The sequence below is a fragment of the Oryza glaberrima genome, chromosome 4 (genome assembly GCF_000147395.1).
Source record: "Oryza glaberrima chromosome 4, OglaRS2, whole genome shotgun sequence".
NCBI lineage: Eukaryota > Viridiplantae > Streptophyta > Magnoliopsida > Poales > Poaceae > Oryza > Oryza glaberrima.
Window position 1 is genome coordinate 20,040,369 of NC_068329.1, and position 27,115 is coordinate 20,067,483.

Genomic DNA, 27,115 nt, shown 5'->3' on the forward strand with positions numbered 1-27,115 from the left:
GCGCGAACTTGCATGAATGGCCTCAATGCCCTGTCCGGTGCGTACATGTTGCTCGAGATCTTCTAGCTACCTTGCAGTCTTGCTTAATTGCTTGCGTTGATTTACCGTGCGCACTCATGCCGCTATATATTCTCTGATCGACCAGGGGTTGGCTTGCTCACCGTGCCCTACGCCCTCTCCGAGGGGGGCTGGGTGAGCCTCGCGCTGCTCGCCGCCGTGGCCGCCGCCTGCTGGTACACCGGGATCCTCCTCTGCCGCTGCATGGACGCCGACGACGCCATCCGGACGTACCCGGACATCGGCGAGCGCGCGTTCGGCCGCACGGGCCGCCTCCTCGTGTCCGCCTTCACGTACGTCGAGCTCTACCTCGTCGCCACCGGCTTCCTCATCCTCGAGGGCGACAACCTCGACAAGCTCTTCCCAGGAGCCAGAGTCACCCTGGGAACGGTGTCCCTCGCCGGGAAGCGGCTGTTCGTCGTGCTCGTCGCGCTCGTGGTGGCGCCCACGACGTGGCTGCGCAGCCTCGGCGTGCTCGCGTACGTCTCCGCCACGGGCGTGTTCGCGTCCGTCGTCATCGTGCTCAGCGTGCTGTGGGCCGCGGCCGTCGACGGCGTCGGATTCTCCGGACGAGGGACGACGACGCCGCTACGGATCGCGGGGCTCCCGACGGCTCTCGGGCTGTACATCTTCTGCTACGGGGGACACCCCATGTTCCCGACGCTCTACGCATCTATGAAGAGGAAGTCTCAGTTTCCAAAGGTATACCCGTATACGCATGCGCATAACACTATGCTATTTATCAGTCGTGATTTTTTCTTATCCGTTAGTCAACCAATTTGCAAAGGTCATTTACTAAACTTGCACACTACTATATATAAAAAAAACACTGCAACTTTTAGCTTTGCTTTTTTAAAAAATTATTTTCTGGACCAATTTAGTGCATTATTATGTTTATATGAAGAGAAATTTCCCTTAGTACCCCTGAAAGTTCGTCTAATCCCTTCTATATTCCTGAGATTTGCTTATTTCCTTCCATACCCCTAAATATTAGTTTGAATCCCCTATATACTCCTTCTGTCAGTTGACCGTTAAATTCATATCATAAACTCCATTTTACCCTTTGGTATAAAAAAATAAATTTGTGAAGTATATTGATGGAGTGTATAAATTTATTGTATGCGACTATTATATTTATGAGTTTATTTTGTAAGATATTATTTAACAAAAATAATTTTTATCTCGCATAACAAGATTTATCTTATAAAAATTTGCGTACTACTATAACAAACTATGATATATATATACAGTTTTCAATGATAAAAAATATTATTTTTTGTTTTATCTAAAATAAATTGTCATAGATAAAAATTACTTTTGTTTTCCCTTCGCGAGGCGAATTTAAAATATTACTTTTATTAAATAATATCTCACAAAATAAACTCATACATATAATAGTCCCATACAATAAATTTATACACTACATCAATATATTTCATAAATTTATATTTTCTCGATACCAAAGGGCAAAATGAACTTTATGATAGAAATTTAACGGCTAACTAATGGAAGGGGTATAGAAGGGATATAGAAGATATACCAAAAAATATTTTTTAAACTTTTAGGTTAGAATATTATTTTCTTCACCACAAGGAGAAAGAACATAAGGATGAGTTTGTTGATATATATTGATCTAGCTAGTGTTAAAAATGCGATTGATAGATAAGAAAAAAAATCTCTTGACAAATAGATAATCCTGAGAAATAATGTAGTAGAAGAAATCACGTTTTTGAGAAAACATATATTTTTAAAGCAAGTTATAAACAATCTGGTGAATAATCAGAATGGATTAATTGATGGTCGATCAATATACTGACCAACTCTTCAATTGATTATTGATCAATTAATTATTATCAAATATCAACCAGATGCTAGTGATATGCTTCCTGCTGTGCACGCTCAACTACGGTGCAATGGCGGTGCTCGGCTACCTCATGTACGGCGACGGCGTGCTGTCCCAGGTGACGCTCAACCTCCCGTCGGCGAGGCTCAGCTCCAAGGTCGCCATATACACGACGCTGCTCAACCCGGTCACCAAGTACGCACTGGTGGTGACGCCGATCGCTGCCGCCGTCGAGGAGAGGATCCGCGGCGCCGCCGGCAAGGGAGCGCGCGCCGTCTCCGTGGCGGTGAGGACGCTGCTGGTGCTCAGCACGGTGGCCGTGGCGCTTGCGCTGCCGTTCTTCGCGGACCTCATGGCGCTGGTGGGATCGATGCTCAACGTGGCCGTCTGCATGCTGCTGCCCTGCGCCTGCTACGTCAGGATCTTCGGGGCGCCGTCGATGAGCAGCGTGGAGGCCGTGGCGATCGGCGGGATACTGGTGCTGGGCTCGCTGGTGGCTGTCACGGGGACTTACTATTCCCTGATGAAAATTATCCATGAGTTGGTGTGATAATACATCGAAGATTTGATCCAAATTGTTATGGGAGTGTGTGGATTGATTTTTCGTCGATTAGTGTGGTGGCCTGCATAGATTGCAAGGGTAACGTTGTTATAAGTTTTGTATATATAAAACAGTAACTCTATTGTGAAAGAAAAATAGTATAAGTTATAAGGAGATGGATTTGTCTTTTAAGGGAACATCCCTCGTTTATTATATTTTAAAAATAACTTTATATTTTAAAAATAACTTGTAAGATAGATTAGTATGAGATATATCGCCTTACAAACATAAAATATTAAATTTGACTTCTACAATTACAAAAACCAAAGTTTCTTTTAAGTTGAGTTTAATTTATTTTTACCAGATTGATAAGATAAATTGATGAGTAAATTTCACAAAACTACAGGTATTTTGCACAATTTATCACAAAACTACAAATTTAAGAGCTTGTTTCACAAAACTATATATATAGTGTCTACTTTTATCACAAAACTACATGTACTTTGTATAATCTATCACAAAACTATATATTTAAGAACTTGTTTCATAAAACTATAGATTTAGTGTATTCGTTTATCCCATAACTACACATTTAGTGTCTTCTTTTATCACAAAACTACATGTTTAGTGTCTTCATTATCACAAAACTACATGTTTTAAATGCTAAAAATCTGTAGTTTTGTGATAATGAAGACACTAAACTTGTAGTTTTGTGATAAATGAAGATATTAAATCTGTAGTTTTGTGAAACAAGTTCTTAAATCTGTAGTTTTGTGATGTATTGTGTAAAGTACCTATAGTTTTGTGATAAACGTAGACACTAAATATGTAGTTTTGTGAAATAAGTTCTTAAATCTGTAGTTTTGTGATAGAATATGCAAAATATATGCAATTTTATGAAATTTACTCCAAATTAATATGGAATATACCACTCCAAACGAAACATTCCAAGAAATATTCTCCTTGACGGTTGTTGGGCTCCACCCTTCCATAGTCCATGCATGCAAGTGGGCTGACTAAGGCTGCCAACTGTCTAAGTTAGGCAGTGGCTAAATAGTAAGAAAGGACTATCAAATGATAAGAAAGGACTTGTTAGGCTTGGTAAGTCCCACATATCGGTGATGAAAGAACTAAGACTGCATCTGAGTTGGTTAGGGACGCAGGAATGATATTAGGCATTAGTACATAATTAATTAAGTATTGAGTATTGTAAATTTTTTAAAAATGATTTTAAAAGAAATTTTATATAGAAAGTATTTAAAACACACACCATTTCATAAGTTCAGAAATATGCTCACAATAAAAGAGTAGTGAATCTGAGGACATGTACAATGACAATCAATAGCAATCTCTTAGATTTGTTTATCAGGTAAGTCTACTAACATGGAAAAGAGGGGGCCGGAAGAGAAAGAAATATCGTTGTTACGTATGACAACGACTTAATATCGATCCCTAGCATTTATAACTTTTACTTTATGAGAAAGGAGAAAAAGAAAACAAAGATAATAAAACGTAGTTTTAGTACAATAATTGTTAAAGTATTTTATCGTCCCAAATGTTAAGAGTAGGACTCTGTTCGGTGGTCATAGCGGCTTGAAAAATATGCACTCTGTTCACAATTTCAAGGTGACCATGCTCTTACATGTATAAGATGTAATTGGGGAAAACCTGATTTCACCTTTTCTTTTCATTCATCTTTTTTATCGCTGATGAAACTCCTACTACTACGATTAAGGTGACAGTAGATAAGTGGGCTACTACATCTACATGCAAGCAGCAACATTCTGGAGTATTTTCATAGCAACATGCCAGCAATGATGCCTTGTTTCTATGTATGTTTGACCCCAAGTGACCAAGAAATTATGTTTGTTTGAACCCTAGTGATCTAGCACCGATGTCCTGCATCACGTACCATTATCCATCTGTTCTTTGCGCGTGTGGTAGATGTGGCTCCATGGATGATCTCTCTCATTCGGTGCAAGAATTTTGAAATGATATGCTTTCAATATATCCACAGTTTTTTTTTCTCTTATCCAGTGAAGAAGGTTTGAAATGATATGATTTCAGTATCTGGACTGTTCTTTTCTGATCTGAGTTGAACACTTGATCGTACCTGAATAGTGGACATGCTGCTAGAAGGGGGATTATTTATTGTTGAGTCCATGTCAACAAGTTGCCACAAACAAATATACTAGGAGGCGTGAATAGGAGCTTTCAAAAGTCATGGAGAGAAGAGAAGAGAAGAGAAGAGAGAGAAGGAAAGTGAGCTATAGATTTGTAGCCAACTACAGCACAGACTTCAATATGTCGTGTGTATATGAGAGGTGGGACCATATATTGTGTGAATAAGCTATTAGATTGACTATAGATAAATTTAAGTATACTCTCTCCGTACTCGTAAAGGAAGTCGTTTTGGGCAGCAACATGGTCTCCAAAACACAACTTTAACTTCTTATTTCTATAAAAATATTTATTGAAAAGTGATATATGTAACTTTTATGAAAGTATTTTTCAAGACAAATCTATTCATATTATTTTTATATTTTTAAACTCAACAACTTAAGAGTTATTCATGATTTATATTCCCGATGTTTGACTTAAACATTATCCTAAACGACTTCCTTTACGATGAGGGAGTATACTACACCATTAATAGTACCATTAATAAGTTTAATTGAAGCATACATTAATAGTACTATTGAACTTGCTCTCATGGCGCTGGTTGGGTAGATGCTCAGCGCGTGGGTGCGCGTGCATATTGTGCCTGCTACCTCCGCATCTTCGGGGCGCCGTCGACCCGCGCCGCTGCGCTGGCACCGTCGCCAAGTAGACCGCGGTGATCGGCAGGATATAGCGCTGGGCTAGCTGGTGGCTTTCACGAGGACGCACTCTTAATGTAACTTTGTTTACGAGTTGTTGTGACAAAACACTGAAGATTTGATCCACGTTGTTGTATAAGAGCAAAGATAATAATATAGCTCACTTTCTACTATTATCTTATACTAAAATCAGTTAGCTATAATTTTTTTTCTTCTATCTTTATCTCTCACTTATACATTTAATGTATTTGTCTTAGAGCTTGTGTTAAGCTAGGTTTTATAAAATCAAAGGTGTTTTTGATTATTATTCTGTGATGAACAATTGGGCATTGGAGATTATTGGTTTTGTTATTTGGAATTTATTCACGAAGTGGTTTTGGAGATGATTGGATTTCACAGGTGAATATACAGGAACTGCTGTGATTATATGTGGACCGGTCAGACCGGGCTTGTGCTGCCGGTCAGACCGGCGTGTAATGCGCGGTCAGACCGGCGCAGCTCGCGGTCTGACCGGCCGACACTGTGTCGGTTTCGGTTTCGGGTTGTTTATTTGGATATCCGAGTTTATTCCATGATTATGACTTCTAGATGGATACTATACGTATGTAATACTATTGTTTGCTGCTAATGAGTCAAGTTGGAGATAGCTTGGTCTCAGAATATGGTTTCTTTGTTTGTTCCATGTGTAGGTGACTCGATGTCTTGGGAGAGTATTTGCGGTGATGGACCGGGAGTCGGCTTGGGGATAAGACGACGTCCGTGGTGGTCAGAGATCATGCGGGATACTAAGGCTAGAGTTGATGCACGTGGTTGATGGAGATTCCATATGGCATACGATGGAGTTATTGTGTACGTATGGAATGCGGAGTCGAATTTGGAAGGAGTCCAAATTTGGTACGTTTGGTTATGTAAAGTTTCTTTCTTGTACTAGTGGGTTTCCTAAGGTGTTTAGGACTTCTAGTATGAGTTTGGTTCGTGGCTTTAGGCTGCCTACCTCATGTATAAATAGAGGGAGAGCGTGAGGCTTCCCGGTATCGCTTTTGAGAGCAATAGAGTTGAGTTTTGAGTTAGGGTTTCGAGTTTAGTCGAAATTTTTGTAAGGAGTGCTGTTGGTGCACTTTGTAAACACAGAGGGAAGTAATAAAGTCGTCATCCACTTTAAGAGTTCTTCAATTTGTGTTTACCGGGTTTCGGCGGTCAGACCGGTGGCTTACGGGCGGTCAGACCGGCGGCGGCGACAGCGGGCGACAGGCGATCTCGGCGGTTAGACCGGTAGATCAACACCGGTTAGACCGGCGGCTACACTTCGGTCAGACCGGCTAATCTATTTCGGTCAGACCGCGATCCATCGATTTCGAGGGTAACTTTTATTTCCGCTAAAAGTTTTCGGTTTTTGGGTATACCAACCATTCACCTCCCCTCTAGTTGGCTTAGTTCTTGTGATTCGATCCTACAGGTTTTGTATGAGAGCCAACACCCTTCTCTTTTGTTTACCTCTCTCCTCCACATAATCTTATAGTAGGCTTATAGCTCACTATTATACCTGCTCTGAGAGCAGGTATAATAGCAGGCTATTAGCCAGCTATAAACATTTTTTAATAAGATAAACGATGAGAGAGAAGAGCAGCGGGCTACAGATCTGTAGCCAGCTGCAGCACGAACTCCAAGACACACTATGTGTATGACAGGTGGGACCATATATTAATAGTATAGTAAGCAACTATTGTATGAATTGGCTATTAGATTGGTTATAAATGAATTGGAGTTAGTAGTGGGCTGTATTATTAGACTTGCTCTAAGTGGCGTTCATCATGTAGACATGATTTTTACACCACGCCGTAGCCGAGGCCGCTTTATTATAGCCGGGGACGGTTGATCGAGGACAACGTGCATGGGCCGGGCCGGCTGGAGAAGGACCAGAACTGTCGTCCCATGGATCTATGGGCCTCGTTGACATCGGCATATGCTCTGCCTGGCCTGGTCACGCACAACCTCCCTCACCCTGACTGCGTACGCAACGGCACGCACTACCGTCACCATCGTCACATCGTGCTGACTGCTGATGAGCAACGTTACCTTTGCCAATTACCAGCGCGCTCCTGTCTTGTGTGGTGCAAATCACTCAGCGCGTGAGCTGTGAGCGCAAATAGCTGCTCACCTAGAGCGTACGACAACGTACGTATCAATACGTGTCTGCACGCGGTAGAAGAATAAGTTTAGCTGCAAGTCTCCAGCAAACGTACGTACAAGGTCTCTTTGCAAATTATTGGGATCTCAATAATTCTATCTGGTGCCCTAGGTGCCGCTCAATTGTTCAACCGCTCGATCGGGGTTGTCGTACTCGTACTAGCTACGTGCGTACATGCCCAAAAACGTTGCACGACGATGGTGAAGCCCAAAAAACGTTGTACCGATCGAGCATGTACCGTTCAGCACGTACGCTATAGCTTCAATTTCATGTCGCCATCGACCGAGAGCACCGCCGCTCGCGAGGCGACGACGAATTAATAATCGAACAAACCACATGGCGTGACACACAGCCACGCAGGTTAGCTAGCGGCGGGCGCCGGACGGACGAACCTTTTTCCAAGCTCTGTGGGGCGATCACGACGAAATACACAACGATCCATCTAGCTAAAAGGATCAGGCCGGACAGGGAGTCCTGGCCGAGACTGCTCATAGCTCACATGGCTAGAACTCAACGGCAAGGACAAATTGGCAACGGCTCAATCGAACCACATGTATAGCATCATATACGACTCTCCGTCTATAGCTAGCTAGTGTGTGAATACTATAGTAGTATGATATCGATGTTCCTTACAGCTACTTAATTCACGCTTTAATCATGCTTGATTACCGGATGAAAGCTACGACTATATACAAACTGTTAAATAGGTGCAAATTGCTTAGTTAGTTACAAATTGAGTCACAATTTTCTAAGCTGATGATAAGAATCCATGTCCCCATGTCAAGAAAAAAAAAAGAAAGGGCGCAGCCGCCGGCGCACAGCTTTGCTCTGCTTGGTAGTTTGGTGAAATGCTCTTTCAGTTTCAGCTACGCAGGAATGTCAACTGGCTCTCTTTCAGCTTCAATTTAGTCGAGAACGACACGTAGGCCCAAGGGAAAAAAAGATTGACCAATGACCAGTACCAACGTAGTAGGTACCGACCGGTTTCTCCATAAACCGTAGAAGATCATTTCTTATCAACATGGAGCGGCCTGTCACGTTCTAGCTAGCAAAGCTGCATGCTGCAGCCAAATCCAAGAATCAAAATGAAATCTTTGCAACCAGTAGCTAGCTAACCATATGGTCCATATCCATCCAATGCAATCCATTCAATCAACAATACTCTCTTGGAAATATCTGTATGCGTGCTTCCGTCTCACCATCTAGGTGCAGTCTGATCCTCATAAGTCATACTCTTGTGGTCTTGTGGACACACCACTCCTAGGATGATAGCATACCAGGCACGCATTGAAGTGAGCTTGTTGCTTCCAGATTTTCTGATTATTGGCACATTAATCTCCAAGGTTCAAACTTCGGAGATTCCATGAAATGAAAGAACTGAAAAGTAAACGGGAGAAATCATTAGCAGTCTACTCCCTCCATTCCATAAAAACTAAATAACCGAATATAACATATTCTAATACTCCGAATCTTGACAAAAATAGAGACGGAGTCTATCCCCTATGCTTTCTAAAAGATGTTTGAACCCACGTGGAAGAACTAAATGCCACCAGTTTTAGCTGCAGTCGTGTGCAGATCCCCCTCGCTGCAGTACTGCATCGCGTTGCATGCAGTGTTGCTCTCCAACTTCGCGTGCGCCGCGCCGCACGCAAGAATTTCACGAAAACAACAGCGCAGTTCTCTCGCCCTTTTATACAGCTGCGGGTTAGCCCGCGACGCCAAAAACTAGCAAACTGCACGACTCGCGCGTGCTCTGCTCGCTTCTCTGTTCCGTTCGCTCCACGGTTCTCTGCTCCCCCCACCGTCGCGTCGCGTGCAGGAGGATGGCCATTGGCGGAGCAGCGCCGCCGCACCCGCCCCGTGGCGGCGGCGGCGGCTCGCCGGAGGACAGCAGCACCGCGCGGCGGCCGGACTTCGAGCAGCCCCTCCTCCAGGCCCACGCCGCCGTGCCTGCCCGCGGGAAGCAGGAGCCGGTGGAGCGGGACCACGAGGCGCAGTGCTCGCCGGAGGCCGACGGCGACGGCGCCACCTTTGTGCGCACCTGCTTCAATGGCCTCAACGCGCTGTCAGGCGAGTACAAGAAACACTCGATATTTGGTCGTAGGAGCTGTTCGTCCGGTCTGTTTAACTCGATTAATCTTGGTCTCTTGGGGTTCAGGCGTTGGGCTGCTGTCGATTCCGTACGCCTTGTCGGAGGGAGGGTGGCTGAGCCTGGTGCTCCTGCTCGCCGTCGCCATGGTCTGCTGCTACACCGGCCTCCTCCTGCGGCGGTGCATGGCCGCGTCGCCGGCCGTTCGGGGTTACCCGGACATCGGCGCGCTGGCGTTCGGGGCCAAGGGCCGGCTCGCCGTGTCGGCGTTCCTCTACGCCGAGCTCTACCTCGTCGCCATCGGGTTCCTGATACTGGAGGGGGACAACCTGGACAAGCTGTTCCCGGGCACCAGCCTCGCCGTCGGCGGGCTCGTGGTGTCCGGGAAGCAGCTGTTCGTCGTGGTCGTCGCCGTCGTCATCCTGCCGACGACGTGGCTGAGGAGCCTCGCCGTGCTCGCCTACGTGTCGGCCAGCGGCGTGCTCGCGTCCGTCGTCGTGGTGTTCTGCGTGCTGTGGGCGGCGGTGTTCGACGGCGTCGGGTTCCACGGGAAGGGGAGGATGCTGAATGTCAGTGGCCTGCCTACTGCTCTTGGCCTGTACACCTTCTGCTACTGCGGTCATGCCATATTCCCCACGCTCTGCAACTCCATGCAGGAAAAGGACAAGTTCTCCAGGGTGAGCTGCCCACTGTTTTCACTTTTGATGTCACTGAACTACTGAAGGCTTGACTGGTGAATTTGGGTTCTTTATTTCATTTAACTTTATTTATCTGATATTGAACTCTGAAGTAACCTTGAATATATTGAGTAGTAAAACAGTCACGCACATTGCAGCATCGAATAATTCATGTCAAGCTCAACAATGCCAAGTTGCATCAAATAGCTGTTAAGTGTCTGTTGCCACATATTATTGCTTGACAAAAAGAAATGCTTTAATTCTCATATGAACTGTGGAATTATGCAATGAATCTGACACTATATAGTTGATAGCTATCTGAAAATGAAAATGTCTGACGATGACTGAACAGTAGTACAATATCCAACGCAACTACTTCCTATCCGTCCTAGGATAACGAATCTGATAGAACCTTTATTCAAATTCTTTGTTCTAGGTTGGGTCAAATCTCATACTAGTTTGCTACATTTTTTGGTGGAGGTAGTAAAGATTAACTCTTTCTTTTCTTTTTTTTTTAAACTTTGGACAGTACTCCTACAGTAGCTCATTTTACTACCCCTGACTGACTGAACTGTCTGTCTTCTACGGTTCTACCTGCATATAGGTAATGGTCATATGCTTCGTGGCGTGCACTGTCAACTACGGATCCATGGCCATACTCGGCTACCTCATGTACGGCGACGACGTCAAATCTCAGGTGACACTGAACCTCCCGGAGGGAAAGATCAGCTCGAAGCTGGCGATCTACACGACGCTGATCAACCCGTTCTCCAAGTACGCCCTGATGGTGACCCCGGTCGCGACGGCGATCGAGGAGAAGCTGCTCGCCGGCAACAAGAGGTCCGTCAACGTGCTGATCAGGACCCTCATCGTCGTCAGCACGGTGGTGATCGCCCTCACGGTGCCCTTCTTCGGCCACCTCATGGCGCTCGTCGGCTCGCTGCTCAGCGTCATGGCCTCCATGCTGCTCCCCTGCATCTGCTACCTCAAGATCTTCGGCCTGACGCGATGCGGCAGGGGCGAGACCCTGCTGATCGCCGCGATCATCGTGCTCGGTTCGTTGGTTGCCGCGACGGGTACGTACTCTTCTCTGAAGAAGATTTTCTATGAGTTTTGAAGTCAAGAGATGCACATTAGGCATGGAAACACCGATGTCCGAATTTGTGTACGTTTTTGTAGCAACGCAATTCCGTAATGTACCTCAATGTCAGCAGTCAGCAGAGTAATCTGATTAAATCCTGAGATTCTGTAGTGGAGGCAAGGTAGTACAGATAACGAGGATTAGAGTGCTTTAATTCGGGATCGTAAGTATGTTTGAGCTATGGGAGCTATTGGCCTTGTATCTGTATCTCTGTTGTCAGAAATAGTACAGTTAGTCAAAATGCCAAATGATATTTGTAGGATATCAGCACTCCATCTGAATCTGTTGTATCTTGTAAGAACTTGAATGTATTGAAGCATTTTATTGCAGCTGTGTTAATTTTGTTGCTCATTGCTTTAAAATATTTTTTGCCGGGCATCGCTTTTAAATATTTTGGGCTGAACACTAGCAGATCAAGATTATCTCTTCGGGAAAAAAAAGAACTCTCGGAGTAAATTAAGTACCAATTTAGGTGGATTTTATCCAACAATTTATGTTTTCATGATACTGATTTTTTTATTCAAAAGTTCAGCCGAAGATAAAACTCATAGAGAACCATCGACTTATGTTTCAGCTAACGAAACGAAGTATATCTGTATGTATTCAGAAGCAAAGCAAAGAGTAACAGTCACACAGACCAGATATCAGGATGATAAGTGGAAGCTACAACAAGGACTATGCAGTTCATCGTGTTAAGGAAGAAGGGTACATACAGAGATACAGGTAGTCATCTACTAATACAATTTGATTGGTAACAAGCATCAGCAATTGCAGGATTACATGACCCAACCATCACCAAGTCACCAAGATGGCATTCATAGTTCGGAAAGGATTAGTTTTTGCTTGCAAAAGCTATTCCTTTTTCCAACTAGTGGCCACTCTACACTTCTACAGGACATGAGGTACAGAAAAACGGAAGCAAAGAATCGGAAACGAGCTGCAGAGAAGGGGAACCCCCAAACCAAGTCGCCGCTGACACGCAGAAAATCAGAGCGAGATGAAGCCCTCCTTGACGAAGAGCGCGAAGAGGAGGACGACGAAGCCGGCGGCGATGCACTGCGTGCTCGACACCAGCGTCTGCTCGTACGCCAGCAGCGTCACGGCGGCGCCGACGCACCCGATCAGGAACCCGCTCAGATTCCGGTCCATGCCTCTCGCTCCGTCGCCCGCCTGCCTCCTCGCCGCTTGTCGATGTCGATCCCTGCTCCCCCTCGGCTTCGGATGCCGTGTGCTGCTGCGAGTCCACGGGACAGAGGCTGTGGGGGATTAAAACTGCGAGGTCAACGGCTTTGGTGGCGATGAGAGGGCATGGAATTGGAAGCTAAGCTTATGGAGGGTTTGGAAGGTCGCCGATGTCGTTTTCGCGGCTGGGAAGCGTCATTTGCGGTTGCGGATGGAGCTCACGAGTTTCTCAATCTCAACGCCCGTTTGTTTGGTGTTATAGTTTGCGAATCAGAGCGGAATTTTAATCGGAAAAAGTGCGTTGTTTAACCATGTGATGATTTCGTTTGATCTCGGTACGTAAGGTCAAGAATGAATGCGCCTAGGTCCCAATTTTTTATTTTTCGTTGGGCCGGAACGGGATTGCGGCTCGAGTGCGGGCCCATATAAGATGGGCCGTGACGAGATTCCGGCCGACGTGCGACCCCATACATCTTGGATCTGAACAGGATCCGGGCCTCCTTGTGGCCCATGATGTTCAGGTCCATATGAGCTGGGCTGGAGCGTTTTAAATCGATCGTGGAGACGGGCACTCGAAGCAAGTAGGTTAACATGAGATGGCAAGCACTGTCCAGACTCCAGAAAGTATGTCCCTGCATTTGAGGAAACTGCTGTATGCCTTCATCAAATACAGCACATCGTATCGGTGTGATCTTTGAACTGCTTCAACAATAATTCTCATGCAACCAACTCGCTACGCAGCCTTAAATTACCGAAGAAATTAAAGAATTTTGCATCATTGTGCATGGGAGAGCCAGGAGCCTTACAAAGTCCAGATTTTCAGGGGTACCAAGCTAAAGAGTGCTTAGTTCAAGCAGAAATATTCGCGACTTGGTACGTTGCGTACCATAGCCTCACTCGAGCAAGTAAGAGCAGGTGCAGAGTCAACCAATAGCAAGGCGTTCTTTAGTTGGTGTCAACAATCAATTGCCAAAGCCACCTAAATCAACACCCTTGCCCCGTGCTGCATGATTGACCAAACAGACCATGTTGGTTTTGTTACCGGAAATAAATCTTCTTTTGCCAAGTATAAGAAGGTCTTGCCACATGCAGGTTCTCTCAAGCAATAAGCAATTAATCAGGCATTCTCACACCTCTGAGTTGCAACGATCGCTTAGCTTTAGCAACTGAATCGCAGTAGTTAATTGTTGTTGCCACACTGAAGCTAGCTAGGTATACTATAGCAGCCGCTTGCTGTTCGTGGCACGTGTCATGACGAAGGACGGATCAGTGATGGAGCACGGGGAGATCAGCTCGAAGGCGCCCCTGGTGGCGCCGGTGGCGGCCGGCGTGAACCGCGCCGTCGCGGTGGTGGACACATTCCTCCGGTTCATCGCCATCATCGGCACGATCGGCAGCGCCATCGCCATGGGCACCACCAACGAGACGCTCCCCTTCTTCACGCAGTTCATCCAGTTCGAGGCCAAGTACAGCGACCTCCCGTCCTTCACGTAAGCCATCGATCCGCTATACACATGATGCCACTCACAGCTCAGGGTCAATAGTATCTGTGTTCTGCTGCAAGGCGCAGGAAGTTTGATGCAGCTAGCTCGATTTTTTGCATGCACGGCCGGACGGACAGGTTCTTCGTGGCGGCGAACGCGGTGGTGTGCACGTACCTGGTGCTGTCCATCCCGCTGTCCATCGTGCACATCCTCAGGCCCAGGGCGCGGTACAGCCGGCTGTTCCTCGTCTTCTTCGACACGGTGAGGAAATAACGACATATATCGACGCTGACTACATGTTTGTTGCTAGAAATTGCTCTTGTTCGTGATTGATATACGTATGTGTGATGTGCATATATATATATGCACAGGCGATGCTGGCTCTGCTGACGGCGGGCGCGTCGGCGGCGGCGGCGATCGTGTACCTGGCGCACAAGGGCAACGTGCGGGCAAACTGGTTCTCCATCTGCCAGCAGTTCGACTCCTTCTGCGAGCGCATCTCCGGCTCGCTCATCGGCTCCTTCGCCGCCATGGTCCTGCTCGTCGTCCTCATCACCCTCTCCGCGTTCGCGCTCGCAAGGCGCCACTGATCATAGACGTACGTACGTACGATACGACGACCACCATCCTGCAGCCAGCAGCCCGGCCGATCGACCAGCGCGATCCATCGTGCGTGCACCAATATTAATGCACGTCTTTTTTGTTCCTTTGCTTCCCTAAGAATTTAATTAGCTCTGTGTGTGTTTCCTTTCATAAATGTATAAGCAAGCCCGTTCGATATCTTTGATACAGTTTGGATGTGGAACTCTTAGTATAAACTGTCCAAATTGTGACTGTGGAACGGAAAAATTGTGTGAAAGTGTAAGGCCTGCCTGGAAACCCGGTTTTGGGCCGTAGAAAGAAAACCGGCCCGTAAGTTTTGGACCGTAATTGTGCTTGTATGGGCTGTTTTGGTTGACCTCACATTTGCCACTCTATTCCCCAACCCCACCCACCTCCTCCCCTTTCTCGCGAAGAGAACGACGCACGCAGGCGTCGCCGTCGGCGAGCGGCGGCGGCGGACGGTGGACGGCGCGTGCGTAGCGAGCAGGGTGCGTGAGGACGGAGCTAAGCTAGCTGCTGACTAGAAGGTGATGCAACCACTCGAACACAGAGAATATTGAGTGGCTTCCTCCCTCCTCGCCCTCTGCTCGACGGGCGGTGCGTTTCTCGGTCGCTCCCATCCCCAGCCTCCACCTCCGCCTTGCTTCTCCTGAAATCCGGCCGTCCAGATCTCTGCCGCCGCAGCACCGCTCCACTCCGAGCTCCGGCGAACAGCCGGCAAATCCTAAACCCTAGACAGTGAGGGGTTGGAGCGGCGCCCGCCGCGGCGGACCGGACTGGCGGAGGGCGGGCGATTCGCGCGACGGCCGGCGTGTGCGGCGGCGACTGCGGGTCTGCGGCGCGGCGGCGGGCGCGGCTTGGCGTTGGCGGCCGGGTGGCCGGGGTTAGTAAAGGAAGAGGAAGAAGCTGAGCGCCAGATACCAGGCCGCCCACAAGGACCCGCTGCTGGACTCCATCGACTGGAGGAAGAAAGGAGGCGTGCCCGAGGTGAAGCGGTTTGCAGGTAAACATCTTCCTGTTTTTAGTCCCTTTTGTTTATTGCACACATACAATTAACAATTAGCAAGTTTGTATCTAGTGGGAAGGATTTCTGCGACTAGTAAGAATACTCTGCTTCAACGTAGTCCTCTCGTTGATTAACGAAAATATATGGATTCTATTGGTCAATTGCAATAGTTTCAGTATCCATATGAACAGAAACTAGAGGATCTTTATCTTCTACCTTCATGTCAAGCAGCAAATTGCTGCAGTTTGCAGCTTATATTTCGATTGGGGAACCAGTTTTGTAATGTCTTCATATGTACAAAGAACCACGTGCCAGCCAAATGAGTCGTGGGCAGACAAGGGAATTATTAGTGTGTTATACTATACAAGCTAATTTTTAGGCTATTAGGTGTATGAACAATTTTTTTTTACCCCTTGTCATTTCGAATACACAAGTTCAAAAAGCTGGGCCCGCCACTGTGTCCCACTCCGGTCTCTGGGTGCCGTCGAGTCTGTGCTCCCCGTCTCTCCGAGCATGTGGCGCCTGCTAGCCGACGAGGACCCCAACTAGGTGTTGCAACAAGCCGATCTCTCTTGCCTCTTGCCCTGCCTCTAGGTCTCAAACCTCTCATTTAGTGATTTTAGTTATTTTCATTCTTTAGTTTGTTCACTTTCAATTTTCAAATGCCTAGATCAAGACAAGTACATATCGATTCGATTTTTTTTTTTAAAAAAAACTGTAGAGAGAATTTGTAGATGACCAACTTGAGATAATGATGTGATTTTATAGTCCTTAAGGCCAACTTGAGACTACCGATGTGAGAGGGGATCCACATTTCCTACATTGTAATGATCTTAGTAATCTTGCTGTGCTGTGGAAGTGTGAAAATGATTCAGAGTGAGAAATATGAGAACCAAGGTTACTAAGAAACCACTTGCTAGTACTGTATTTTTTTCTTAATGAAACCTGCTGGCATTAACTTGGTTTTTCTACCCACATCTTCAATATGCGGGATTTTGGTAAAAAAAATTTCTTTGTAAGATCATGATATAGAGGATTTGATTTTAGGATTCTTTTGTCATTTTAGGATATGATAAGTGCTGAACTAGAGCATATTATAGGTCTGAGAAATAATTTGTACTTCAATATCTCAGCATGGTTAAGTTCGCATTCTTTCCATCATACTTTACGGGTAGTATATTTATGATTTGTGATAACAACTAGGCTTGGCTCGGGGCTTGGCGAAATCCTGGGTCCGCCACTGGCCACAAGGGGCACTTATGAGATCTAAGTTGTAAAGCAACTGGCTTGTTGAGTAAAATCACCAAGCTATTTCATTGTTCTCAAGAATTCTCTCTCTGCAACCTGCAGCTCTTATCATGCAGCAATGGTCTCAACATTGTTTATGCATCGAGTGCCGTGTGCTAAAATTTATTTGTGTTGTCTGTTCACACGTTTAGCAATTCCTTGTTTGCAGAAGCATAACAGCAGTCTAGCTTGACAACAATGTCAGTCCTTCGCTCCATTCTCCCGACAGTAGCAAGAAACAATGGTTGGAGATGCTTTGCTACTGGGTTTCCTTCCGATACTATAGCAGAGCTCAATAAGGTGAGGGATTTGATCTCTATCTCTGCCCTGAATATTTCCTTTTGCAGCTATGGTTTTGGTGTTACTGACATGAACATGTATGTTTGTGGCTTGGTGATTTGTTTAATGGCTGCTATAAAACCCTTTTTTTTTCTCATTTGGTGTTACTGACATGAAGCTCACTGAAACTGAGTATGATGTATATGACCTCATCGATATCTAATTGGGATTTCAATATCATTGTGTTGGGTTAATCTAATGTTCATTTTTTATTTTGAACAAACGCAACCACATGATTTTGAATACAGATCACATTGATTATTGTTTGTTGAGAGTGGAAATAGAGTTTTTAACTGAAACTAAACTGTCTATTGCTCATACTCCTATATACCTGAACTGTTACCTGATCAGATAGTTTCTAATATATGCCAGAGCTGTAAGCTGGTGCTTATGTATTCGACCACTTAATTGAACTAGTAATGTAAACTATATGATTTTTACAAGTAAACTCCACTACAGCAGGAACAAAATAGTCGGATCTTAACATGTCCTGATGCACTTTTGAGTTCTTGCCAATTTTTATCCATACTACAATGATGCACAATATAGCTTTTTTTTACTTTACAATTTTGTGCATGATTTAGAACTTACCGTCTCAATTAATTGATATAATTTAGAAAGCAAAAGTAAAATCTAAATGCAGATATGTAACTTGGTGTTGTGCAGCATCGTCATAAAACATCTCCATCTAGTTTATTTATCATTTTTCATTAAAATAAATTATTAATTATCTCGACATTTGCAATACCAGGAAATGGAATCTGTGTTTGGTGAATCTCCTTCACCCAGTCCTTTAGGTTCAACTCCTCAGCAACCAGCAAGGCCCACTAATGGATCAGGGGATGGACAATCAATGCTTACCCATATTGATAGCAGTGGCCAGGCAAAGATGGTTGATGTCTCATCCAAGCATGACAGCACAAGAGTTGCTATAGCCACATGCAGGGTCTTGCTAGGCCAGGAGGCATTTGATTTGGTAGCATCAAACAAGATTGCCAAAGGAGATGTTCTAACTGTTGCAAAGATTGCTGGAATAACTGGTGCAAAGCAAACCAGCAACCTCATACCGCTGTGCCACAACCTTAATCTTTCCCATGTTCGTGTTGATCTTACTCTTAACGAAGAAGATTCTAGTGTTATGATAGAAGGAGAAGCTTCAACCAGTGGCAAGACAGGGGTTGAGATGGAAGCAATGACAGCAGTTGCCATTGCTGGTCTCACAGTCTATGACATGTGCAAAGCTGCTTCAAAGAACATATGCATAACAGATATCTGTCTCCAGCACAAATCTGGTGGAAAGAGTGGAAGCTGGTCCAGAAGTTAGACATTTATGTGAATCACAAGAATGAATTGGGTACCAAATTTCATAACCACCATACCAATAGGTTCTGAGGCTTCAATAAATGTTTGTTGGAATATTTTTACTTCTAGTAATCGGATTAATTTTACTCTCTAATATCGCACAATGCACTGTTCAATTATTTTAGGATGACTGGATATATATTACCTGATGTGAAATGCATCTTTTCCCTGATGTAGTATCAGTTCTTCATCACTTATTACTGCATATTATATAACGTTATGAAGTGCTATGCACATGACTTATCAACATAAGGTAGATAGCAATCAAGGTAACTATAGTGAGATATTTATGGTACTGTGTTGGAAGAGTTTTAGGTGCAGAAACATATAGGTTTTAGTTGTACATTAGATATAGTTCGCAGAATTATAATGTTGATAGTAGTATCAATCTGAGGGTACTTTTTTTTTAATGTTTCGTTACAATGTGGTAGAATGTATTTCTTCCATAAACACATGGGCAACAAAGTGAAACACAGGAAATCAAGAATGATCGGTCTCCTACAGTTTTCTTTGTCTGCACTTCAGTCAACTTAATCTGTTGCATAATACTTTAGATGGCATTGCTTTTGAACATGACATGTTTATATGCCATGTCAGATGATAAAAAAATGCATTAGTTAAAGTCTTCAATCAGTATAGCCAACTAGCTGATAAATCATGACATCTTAATCTTAATCTTCATCTTGACAACCTTATTATACTTGGACATACATCTTGTATGGACTCTTTTTGTATTGAACCCTTCGCCCAAAAACTCAGGAGCTGGAAATCCTAATAATGAACAACAGAAGGTAATAATTTGCTTTCATTGAATGACGCATGCAAGGTTTCAAACATCCAAACTTCTCGGCCTAGTTCCTATCAATATGATGATGTTATTGCTTATTTGCAGGCAGTGACAAAATTGTTGTCCTGACCGTGCCTAATTCTTTAAGTGGTATCGTATTTGCATTTGGTTATTTTGATAATCTTATCACTTTCTGATGATGCAGGGAAAACATTTTTATCTTGATGTGCTTAAACATGACGATTTTTAAACCTATTGGCCGGACATGCTAGAGGTGAGACAATGACTCAGGGAAGGGACGACAGAACTGACATAGCACATCAAAATCATTTCTACGTGATGTTTAGCTGACCATTTTCTTCTCTAGTTACACAATGTACATAACACTTGTGAATGGTATGGAACTTTTAGTTTATACAGAACAGATCTAAACGGACCGTGACATATTGACATCACCCTGGAGTAGTTGGGACTTGGTTTTTTTTTGTTCTTTTCTCTTCTAAATTTTGACAAATGAACACCTGGATGGAAGGTTTGAGTAATATATAATGAGCTAGGCATATTGTATGGCATGCAGGTTTTGCACTAGTTGGCTGCTCATCTCCTGTAATCTGGCCACCGTAGCCATTGACTCGATTTGGAGCCGACAATATATAGAACATCTGACATTCCAATTCTTTATTATCTTCCCAACAGATCGGCTATTGAAAATGTATCCTTTTTCTCTGATGATGGCATCAGAATAGGTCAATTTCTGCGCGGCGTCGTTCCAACCACTCAGAAATAGTTCTTTTGGCCAGCGAGAGTAAGCAGCTATAAGCATATGAGATATGCAACAAGCACATTTTCGGTCAATGATCCCTGGTCACCTGGTGTCTGCTTCCCTAACAGATCTTGTGGATCTTGATTTGACCAGCATTTCAGGATAGTGAGTACAATTTTCTCTCGTATTTATTAATATTTCAGCATTATGAGTCATATATGAACAACATATATTTCTGACTTCTTATGCATGAACATTATGCTGTCTGTCTGCAAAGAATTGAATAGACCTTGTTGGTACAACAATACTAACTAGTGCTCCTTTTATTTTAAACCGCGCAAACAGCACATAATTGATCTAGAAAGATGTCTTTGCCTAAAGCATAGAGAGAGAGATCCAAGCACTTGGCCTTCTTTCCTTTTCTGCTATTGGTTGTTGACAACCTAACATTAGCATCTTGTCATGTCAGTCGAGGGATTCCCTGGTTCCTTCACCCAGAATTATCAGGTGCTACTGGCTTGATATGGACATATGGTCTATCTGAATCTCAATTAAGAGAGTTAAGTATAAAAGCCCTTATGGAAAAGTTGACAGATGTGATGAGAAAGTGCTGCCACGTCAAATAGGATATGATTATAAAGGGGCCAAACTTATCAGAATGTTGCACCGGGAGGTTTGGCGAAACTAATGAAATACATATCTGTGCGTGCTACAAGACGAGAGACGTGATGATTCGAAAAAGGAATCGAGTCAAAAATGCATGCTATGAACACCTATATCGTTAAAGAAACAAAGTTCTCACTGAAAGCACTCGTGTCCTTTCTGATCGGCATGTGAATGACAACATATTGACAGTTGCATTATGATGGCATTAGCAGCAACCGTATTCACATCTCAGCCATATTGTTTTGTAGCCACATTTTTGCAACACTTGAGTTTGGTATTGGGATTTGCATGGTTTGATCCACAATTTGTTGTCATGCTAGCATACTTGTAGAAACTTTGCTCTGCCAGAATCTGGCTAACTTGACGCGACCGAATTGGACGCCAAATATAAAAAAAATGTCTGTGTTCAGTGGTACCAAAGCAGCCACCTAAACAACTCTACTCTTGTTCTTTTCAGAAAGCCGGAAAATCTGACAGTGCATCAGCCTGCCCATATATCAGGTATTCCTACATGTTATTTGACAGCCTAAAATATGTCCACAATTTTTCAACGCCTAATCCGATCCGTGGCATGAGGTGATAATCAGTAGTTTTATGGATTAACAACTCAGAGCTATAGTATACTACAATTTTTCTGAAGGACGCGTGGAAGTCTACAATTCCCTAAGAGTCACGAGTACAATCACCTATGGGGCATTTTTCTACGTACGTGCAATATCATATACCCACAAGAAAACGTACGTGCGCACACATGGCAACGAAGCATTTGCCCAAACCGATCAGCACGACGGAAAAGAAATCAGCAAGCGAACGAGAAGCAATGCAACCACGACAAAGTAGCAGATATCATATTCTATAACGAAAACGTCCCCGTCGAAACGGAACGGGGCAAGCCTACGTACTCGGCCACCTCAACATGCCAAAAGTCGTAAGTACGCGTGATACCATATCCCCCCCGGTTATTTTTGATTCGCCATGCACTATCGTGACACCAAGCCGATCTGGCAGTCTGAGCCGTTCAACCGGCGGGAGAGGGGGGGGGGGGGGGGGGGGGGGGGGGAAAAGAGAAGAATCGGCCCCGCCCCCCGCTACGTAGCCGGGTGGCACCCATGGTGATTGGCGATGCGAGTGCCGTGCGTGCGCGCGTGAGAAGCGGGGATTATTTTTTCTTTCATTTTTTCCCGGTGGATGTGGACGTCGACCGGTGAGAGAGACGACCGTGAGATCCCCCGCACGGGCGGGACTCCTCTCTCTCCGCGCGCGCGCGCGCGCGGCTGCCACGACACGCGTCGCGGTGGTCGCCCACACCGAGAAAGGAAACCCGTGGCGCTCGCGTGATCGATCGCCTACTACTCGCCTCCCGCTGTGACCTGCCCGTTTCGGCGTGCCCGGCTCCTTGCCGCGCGAAAGGGGCGCGCGCGCGCGGCCGCGCGTGAGCAACACCGGGTGATCGGCGGCCGTGGTGCGTGTGCTTGCGTTTTCTCGGCGGAAGTCGATCGGCGTATCGGCGCGCGCGCGCGGCTGCGCGGAGGAATCGATCGACCGTGACGCGTACGTCCGTGTCGGGCTTTGTTTGCTTGCAGGAGGGTTACGTTGTTTGGTCGACGGACGCGATCACGCGACTGTGTTAGTACGATAAACACTTGTCACGTAGGTACAAAATAAATTAGCGAAGACGCGTAAAAGTTTCCAACGTACGGTGGTGACAAAACACCATTAGGCTGGCCTGGCCCTGAACGTACGGGAATATACGTTGCAATGTGAGTGAGGATCGGACATAGCTTTCTCTGTCTATCCCAGAAAATCACAGCTCGGGTTCATACCCGGTTAAGTGTCCCAAATTCTCACAGGTCAAGTTCACATCCGGAGACCGAGACCACGCAATGATTTGATCCCGAAAACCGTAGCTCATGATAGAGGGGGGTAGCAGCACTATCGATTATTGATCCAGCAGCGCGTTGTGCTGGACGTGTACTTTGAAAGAAGCCGTTTTGTCGGCTGCCGATGAGCAGAACCCATGATCGCCATGCATGACAGCATGGAAGGGGGCAGGCTCCAGAGATTTTCAGAAATTCAGAGACGAGGATTGCCTCGATGGCACATCGACATGACACCAATCATCCCGTGTAGGATCCATTTGGCGCGCGCACGCACACACACAGAGTACATATCATCATGCCACACATCTTAAAGCATCAGCTGATGCACGCGTTGCGTTGGAGAGATCACAGAGAGTTCTTCCTTTGCAACGGAGTGTCGTAGCAGATGACTAACTGGTGATGGTGTTTTGCAACTGGCTGCAGGCTCCTCCCATTTGTAGATAGATGCGGCTCTAGCTTTTTCAAGTCCCTTGTGTGGTAATATTCGATCTTTTTCTGCGTTTTCCGCAAAGCGTTAAATGCTGGACGGAACTCCGAACTCGTCTTGGAGATGGCGTTTTTCTTTTCCGTTGTGTTCAGTTTGTCTCTTCCTTAAGTTTGTTGACAGCAACACAGCACTAACCGAGGATTCAGGATGCATCGGCAAACTGATAAGAGCTTCTTGGTGAATTTATTGCGCGAGCAGAAGCACCACTGTAGCAGATATTTCGCACGAAAATGATGTCAAATATGTCATTGTTTGTGCTGGCTTGTTAACCAAAATCACACTCATAATCATCATGCATGGACCTACACACATTTTTGGTTGATACAGTGGATGAAGTAATATGTAGTAGTGTAAATTAGACATATGAATTCTTTAACCAGACATTTGAATTCCTCATCAGCAGTATCCTCTGCGGCCTGAACATATGGGGGCCGGGGACATTTCAGACGTTTGCCCCATTTCTGACAGCCGCGGAGAATAATGCACAGTAGCATGGCGTTTGTCACACATATCCGTTCTAAGCCCCACAAAACCAAGTGGATCCTCTGTGCTGTGCTGTGCATTGCATGTACCTGCAGGGCTGCAAAGAGAACACAGGTACATTGGCTCTGCAGATCTGCATATTATCTTACGGCCTTTGCAGAAACGGAGAGAATAATTCTCCCCCATTGGATTGCATGTATACAAGCAGCAGAATGTTGTGCACATCCACTGCTATTACACAATAGTATCAGCCTGTGACCAATGTGCTGTCACTGGGCTACAGGATCGTCGTGCCACTGCCAGTTTGTCACCGATTTGATTGGCTTATCTCCTGGGAGATTCTCCTTTTAAGGGTTAAGTACCCCTGATTCTAATCAGGTTCAGGGCAAATGATTATACGTACTACTGTACAATCCCTGCAGAAAATTACACACAAAGACCAAATATCAAGGTTTGCTATGGACTGAATATATCTTTTGTTTGCGCCTGGACGTCGGTAGCTACCCCAGATATTAATTAATTATTTGAATTAGTGATTTTGTACCAAATGATCGAACCAGCTCATGCTTAGCATGAAGCTAATAAATTCTCCCGTTTATTGCAGTACTCGAATACAAATAGTAGGTGTACTACTCGCCATGGAGTCTGCTCTAATTCGTTCTCAAAAGCTTCTGGAGACGCAGAAAGGATTGGTTTGGTCGCTTTCTCGGTTGCTGCTCGGCTCGCGTGTCGCATATGACGCTTTACTTAATGCTGCTAGTAGTACTCATAATTTCCATTAATTAAGACTCATTTAATTAGTAATGCACCAAATCCTTAAATCCAGCCAGATCAGATCAAAGTCATCCTAGGGTAAAACACTCTGATCTGATGGATCACTAGCCACTAAATTAATCCGGTGATTGATCATGTGTGGAAGCAAGTTTTGGCCAGTTACAAGGTACTATTACATAACACTACGCTGTCCTGTATAGCTATCTCATCTATCTCTTCACATGCATTTTTCACCTACTAGCTAGTACTCCCTCCGTTTTAAAATATTTAACACCGTTGACATTTTAGCACATGTTTGACCGTTCGTCTTATTCAAAATTTTTTGTGAAATATGTAAAACTATATGTATACATAAAAGTATATTTAACAATAAATCGAATGATATGAAAAGAATAAATAATTACTTAAATTTTTTGAATAAGATGAATGGTCAAACAGTGTCAAATATTTTAAAATAGAGGGAGTAGTAACCTGTGATGAGTTTCCTTCATCACCCACGTCTCTTTCTACTAAAAAGACCATCATGTAGCTCGCCTCTAGTATTTAAGGGGCACCACCTCCCCTCCCACTTTATTTCCTCTATACAACGATTTCCTCTTGTCACCCTGAATATACTTCTGCTGCAAAAGGTAATTAGCATATCCTAACTATTTATCACCTCATCCCTCAAGTGTGTTCTTCTACTTTCTTATATGTACTTTTTAAACTTTTATGTGCATAAACATCTATGTGCTTGCATACCATGTCCGTTTGGTTCGATTCGATTTTTTAAGCATCCGTGTGGTTTGTTTTTGTTCTAGCTTAGCTAGCTAGCTAGCAAAGAGGTGTCATGGATACATACCAGCTTTAATTTAATTTGGTTTGCTCTACCTTTAAAAGTGTGTGAATCATCTCCGGTCCTAGTTTATGCATATCTGTGTGCATATGTACAAATGTTTCAGGACAGGAGTTGGCATAACAGCTAACAAATCTTACATATATAGCAGCAATAAGCAAGGAGCAGTTAGCCAGGTAAAGCTCTAGCTAGCTAGCTAGCTTAGGCAGCAATGGAGCAGCATCAGGGCCAGGCAGGCATGGACTTGCCCCCTGGCTTCCGCTTCCACCCGACCGACGAGGAGCTGATCACGCACTACCTCGCCAAGAAGGTCGCCGACGCCCGCTTCGCCGCCCTCGCCGTCGCCGAGGCCGACCTCAACAAGTGCGAGCCCTGGGACCTGCCATGTAAGCAACCTCTCCTCTACTTAATTACCTCTGCAACTGCATGCAGTGATGAACTGATGATTGATATATACATGGATCATTGGATTGGCTAGCTAGCTAACATCTGTTGATGCTGCGATGGAATTATTGGCAGCTCTGGCGAAGATGGGGGAGAAGGAGTGGTACTTCTTCTGCCTCAAGGACAGGAAGTACCCGACGGGGCTGAGGACGAACAGGGCGACGGAGTCCGGGTACTGGAAGGCCACGGGGAAGGACAAGGACATCTTCAGACGGAAGGCCCTCGTCGGCATGAAGAAGACGCTCGTTTTCTACACGGGGCGCGCTCCCAAGGGGGAGAAGTCTGGCTGGGTCATGCACGAGTACCGCCTCCACGGCAAGCTCCACGCCGCCGCCCTCGGCCTCCTCCACGGCAAGCCCGCGTCGTCCAAGGTACACGAACGCACGTACGCCGCGTGCGTGTGTTTGGTTGTGACCAGTTTGATCGATCGATCGATCGATCGATTGCGCAGGCCGGACTGACACGCCGTGGGTTTTTCTTGTTGGTGCGTAGAACGAGTGGGTGTTGTGCAGGGTGTTCAAGAAGAGCCTCGTGGAGGTGGGCGCGGCGGGAGGGAAGAAGGCGGCCGTGGTGACGATGGAGATGGCGAGGGGAGGGTCGACGTCGTCGTCCGTGGCGGACGAGATCGCCATGTCGTCCGTCGTCCTCCCTCCGCTGATGGACATGTCCGGAGCCGGCGCCGGCGCCGTCGACCCGGCGACGACGGCGCACGTGACCTGCTTCTCCAACGCGCTGGAGGGCCAGTTCTTTAACCCGACGGCAGTACACGGTCACGGCGGCGGCGACTCCTCGCCGTTCATGGCGAGCTTCACGCAGTACGGGCAGCTGCACCACGGCGTGAGCCTGGTGCAACTCCTGGAGAGCTGCAACGGCTACGGCGGCCTCGTCGACATGGCAGCGTCCGGCAGCCAGCTGCAGCCGGCGGCGTGCGGCGGCGAGCGGGAGAGGCTTAGCGCGTCGCAGGACACCGGCCTCACCTCCGACGTGAACCCGGAGATCTCGTCATCCTCCGGCCAGAAATTCGACCACGAGGCCGCGCTATGGGGCTACTAAGGTTTGATATGATCAGCGCCGTGTACGTTAATCGCGGGCGATTAGCGAAGTAGCGATTACTGTAAATAAAACCATGAGATCGCGATCGAGGCATCTACCAAGGTTCGCTTCAATTTGCTTGTACCTATAGGTGTAGATTATTTGGTGATTTGGGAGATGTAATTAGCATTGTTTGTTTGTAATTCGTATCAGAATGATCGATGCAGTATTGTTTGGAGGGTTAGTTAAGCAATTGGCCACTCCTCAGTTGCCAGTTAATTAGTTAGAGTTGCTTAATTTAGCTCTTTCTAAAAAGCTAGCAGAGACTAATAGCTAACTGTGATCT

The 27,115-nt window shown here is 45.6% G+C and overlaps 5 protein-coding genes across 8 annotated transcripts; all 5 read left to right on the forward strand.

Moving 5' to 3' along the window:
- Positions 1-2,450, forward strand: LOC127770862 (amino acid transporter AVT1I-like). The gene is made up of 3 exons (XM_052296640.1): positions 1-37; positions 146-759; positions 1,926-2,450. The coding sequence occupies exons 1-3, from the start codon at positions 13-15 to the stop codon at positions 2,448-2,450; spliced, it is 1,164 nt and encodes a 387-aa protein (XP_052152600.1). The 5' UTR covers positions 1-12.
- Positions 2,451-9,160: 6,710 nt separating this feature from the next.
- Positions 9,161-11,704, forward strand: LOC127772053 (amino acid transporter AVT1I-like). Its single transcript, XM_052298032.1, has 3 exons — positions 9,161-9,518; positions 9,607-10,214; positions 10,819-11,704. Exons 1-3 carry the CDS (start codon positions 9,272-9,274, stop codon positions 11,329-11,331), a joined length of 1,368 nt encoding a protein of 455 aa, XP_052153992.1. The 5' UTR covers positions 9,161-9,271; the 3' UTR covers positions 11,332-11,704.
- Positions 11,705-13,654: 1,950 nt separating this feature from the next.
- Positions 13,655-14,931, forward strand: LOC127771907 (casparian strip membrane protein 6). The gene is made up of 3 exons (XM_052297853.1): positions 13,655-14,027; positions 14,159-14,282; positions 14,393-14,931. Exons 1-3 carry the CDS (start codon positions 13,789-13,791, stop codon positions 14,609-14,611), a joined length of 582 nt encoding a protein of 193 aa, XP_052153813.1. The 5' UTR covers positions 13,655-13,788; the 3' UTR covers positions 14,612-14,931.
- Positions 14,932-15,004: 73 nt separating this feature from the next.
- LOC127772051 (cyclic pyranopterin monophosphate synthase, mitochondrial) lies at positions 15,005-20,351 on the forward strand. 2 transcript variants are annotated; one of them, XM_052298029.1, is made up of 4 exons: positions 15,005-15,627; positions 17,087-17,217; positions 18,008-18,610; positions 19,611-20,351. In XM_052298029.1, exons 2-3 carry the CDS (start codon positions 17,116-17,118, stop codon positions 18,578-18,580), a joined length of 675 nt encoding a protein of 224 aa, XP_052153989.1. In that variant the 5' UTR covers positions 15,005-15,627; positions 17,087-17,115; the 3' UTR covers positions 18,581-18,610; positions 19,611-20,351. The 2 variants fall into 2 exon arrangements, with proteins under 2 accessions (XP_052153989.1, XP_052153988.1); XM_052298028.1 differs by lacking the exon at positions 19,611-20,351 and having other exon boundaries at positions 18,008-18,790.
- A 4,661-nt stretch (positions 20,352-25,012) lies between these two features.
- LOC127769440 (NAC domain-containing protein 92-like) lies at positions 25,013-27,115 on the forward strand. 3 transcript variants are annotated; one of them, XM_052295023.1, is made up of 4 exons: positions 25,013-25,087; positions 25,445-25,679; positions 25,813-26,108; positions 26,230-27,115. In XM_052295023.1, the coding sequence occupies exons 2-4, from the start codon at positions 25,505-25,507 to the stop codon at positions 26,788-26,790; spliced, it is 1,032 nt and encodes a 343-aa protein (XP_052150983.1). In that variant the 5' UTR covers positions 25,013-25,087; positions 25,445-25,504; the 3' UTR covers positions 26,791-27,115. The 3 variants fall into 3 exon arrangements, with proteins under 3 accessions (XP_052150983.1, XP_052150984.1, XP_052150985.1); XM_052295024.1 differs by having other exon boundaries at positions 25,043-25,087; positions 25,442-25,679; XM_052295025.1 differs by having other exon boundaries at positions 25,062-25,087; positions 25,400-25,679.

What these genes read in the sequence shown, in the direction of transcription:
- LOC127770862 (XM_052296640.1), top strand. Translation starts at nt 13, where the DNA reads ATGAATGGCCTCAATGCCCTGTCCG. An exon ending in TGGCCTCAATGCCCTGTCCG is followed by an intron (nt 38 to 145) that starts GTGCGTACATGT and finishes CTGATCGACCAG; the next exon opens with GGGTTGGCTTGCTCACCGTG. An exon ending in GGAAGTCTCAGTTTCCAAAG is followed by an intron (nt 760 to 1,925) that starts GTATACCCGTAT and finishes AATATCAACCAG; the next exon opens with ATGCTAGTGATATGCTTCCT.
- LOC127772053 (XM_052298032.1), top strand. Translation starts at nt 9,272, where the DNA reads ATGGCCATTGGCGGAGCAGCGCCGCCGCACCCGCCCCGTGGCGGCGGC. An exon ending in TGGCCTCAACGCGCTGTCAG is followed by an intron (nt 9,519 to 9,606) that starts GCGAGTACAAGA and finishes CTTGGGGTTCAG; the next exon opens with GCGTTGGGCTGCTGTCGATT. An exon ending in AAAAGGACAAGTTCTCCAGG is followed by an intron (nt 10,215 to 10,818) that starts GTGAGCTGCCCA and finishes ACCTGCATATAG; the next exon opens with GTAATGGTCATATGCTTCGT.
- LOC127771907 (XM_052297853.1), top strand. Translation starts at nt 13,789, where the DNA reads ATGACGAAGGACGGATCAGTGATGGAGCACGGGGAGATCAGCTCGAAG. An exon ending in AGCGACCTCCCGTCCTTCAC is followed by an intron (nt 14,028 to 14,158) that starts GTAAGCCATCGA and finishes CCGGACGGACAG; the next exon opens with GTTCTTCGTGGCGGCGAACG. An exon ending in TCCTCGTCTTCTTCGACACG is followed by an intron (nt 14,283 to 14,392) that starts GTGAGGAAATAA and finishes ATATATGCACAG; the next exon opens with GCGATGCTGGCTCTGCTGAC.
- LOC127772051 (XM_052298029.1), top strand. Translation starts at nt 17,116, where the DNA reads ATGTCAGTCCTTCGCTCCATTCTCCCGACAGTAGCAAGAAACAATGGT. An exon ending in CTATAGCAGAGCTCAATAAG is followed by an intron (nt 17,218 to 18,007) that starts GTGAGGGATTTG and finishes TTGCAATACCAG; the next exon opens with GAAATGGAATCTGTGTTTGG.
- LOC127769440 (XM_052295023.1), top strand. Translation starts at nt 25,505, where the DNA reads ATGGAGCAGCATCAGGGCCAGGCAGGCATGGACTTGCCCCCTGGCTTC. An exon ending in CGAGCCCTGGGACCTGCCAT is followed by an intron (nt 25,680 to 25,812) that starts GTAAGCAACCTC and finishes AATTATTGGCAG; the next exon opens with CTCTGGCGAAGATGGGGGAG. An exon ending in GCAAGCCCGCGTCGTCCAAG is followed by an intron (nt 26,109 to 26,229) that starts GTACACGAACGC and finishes GTTGGTGCGTAG; the next exon opens with AACGAGTGGGTGTTGTGCAG.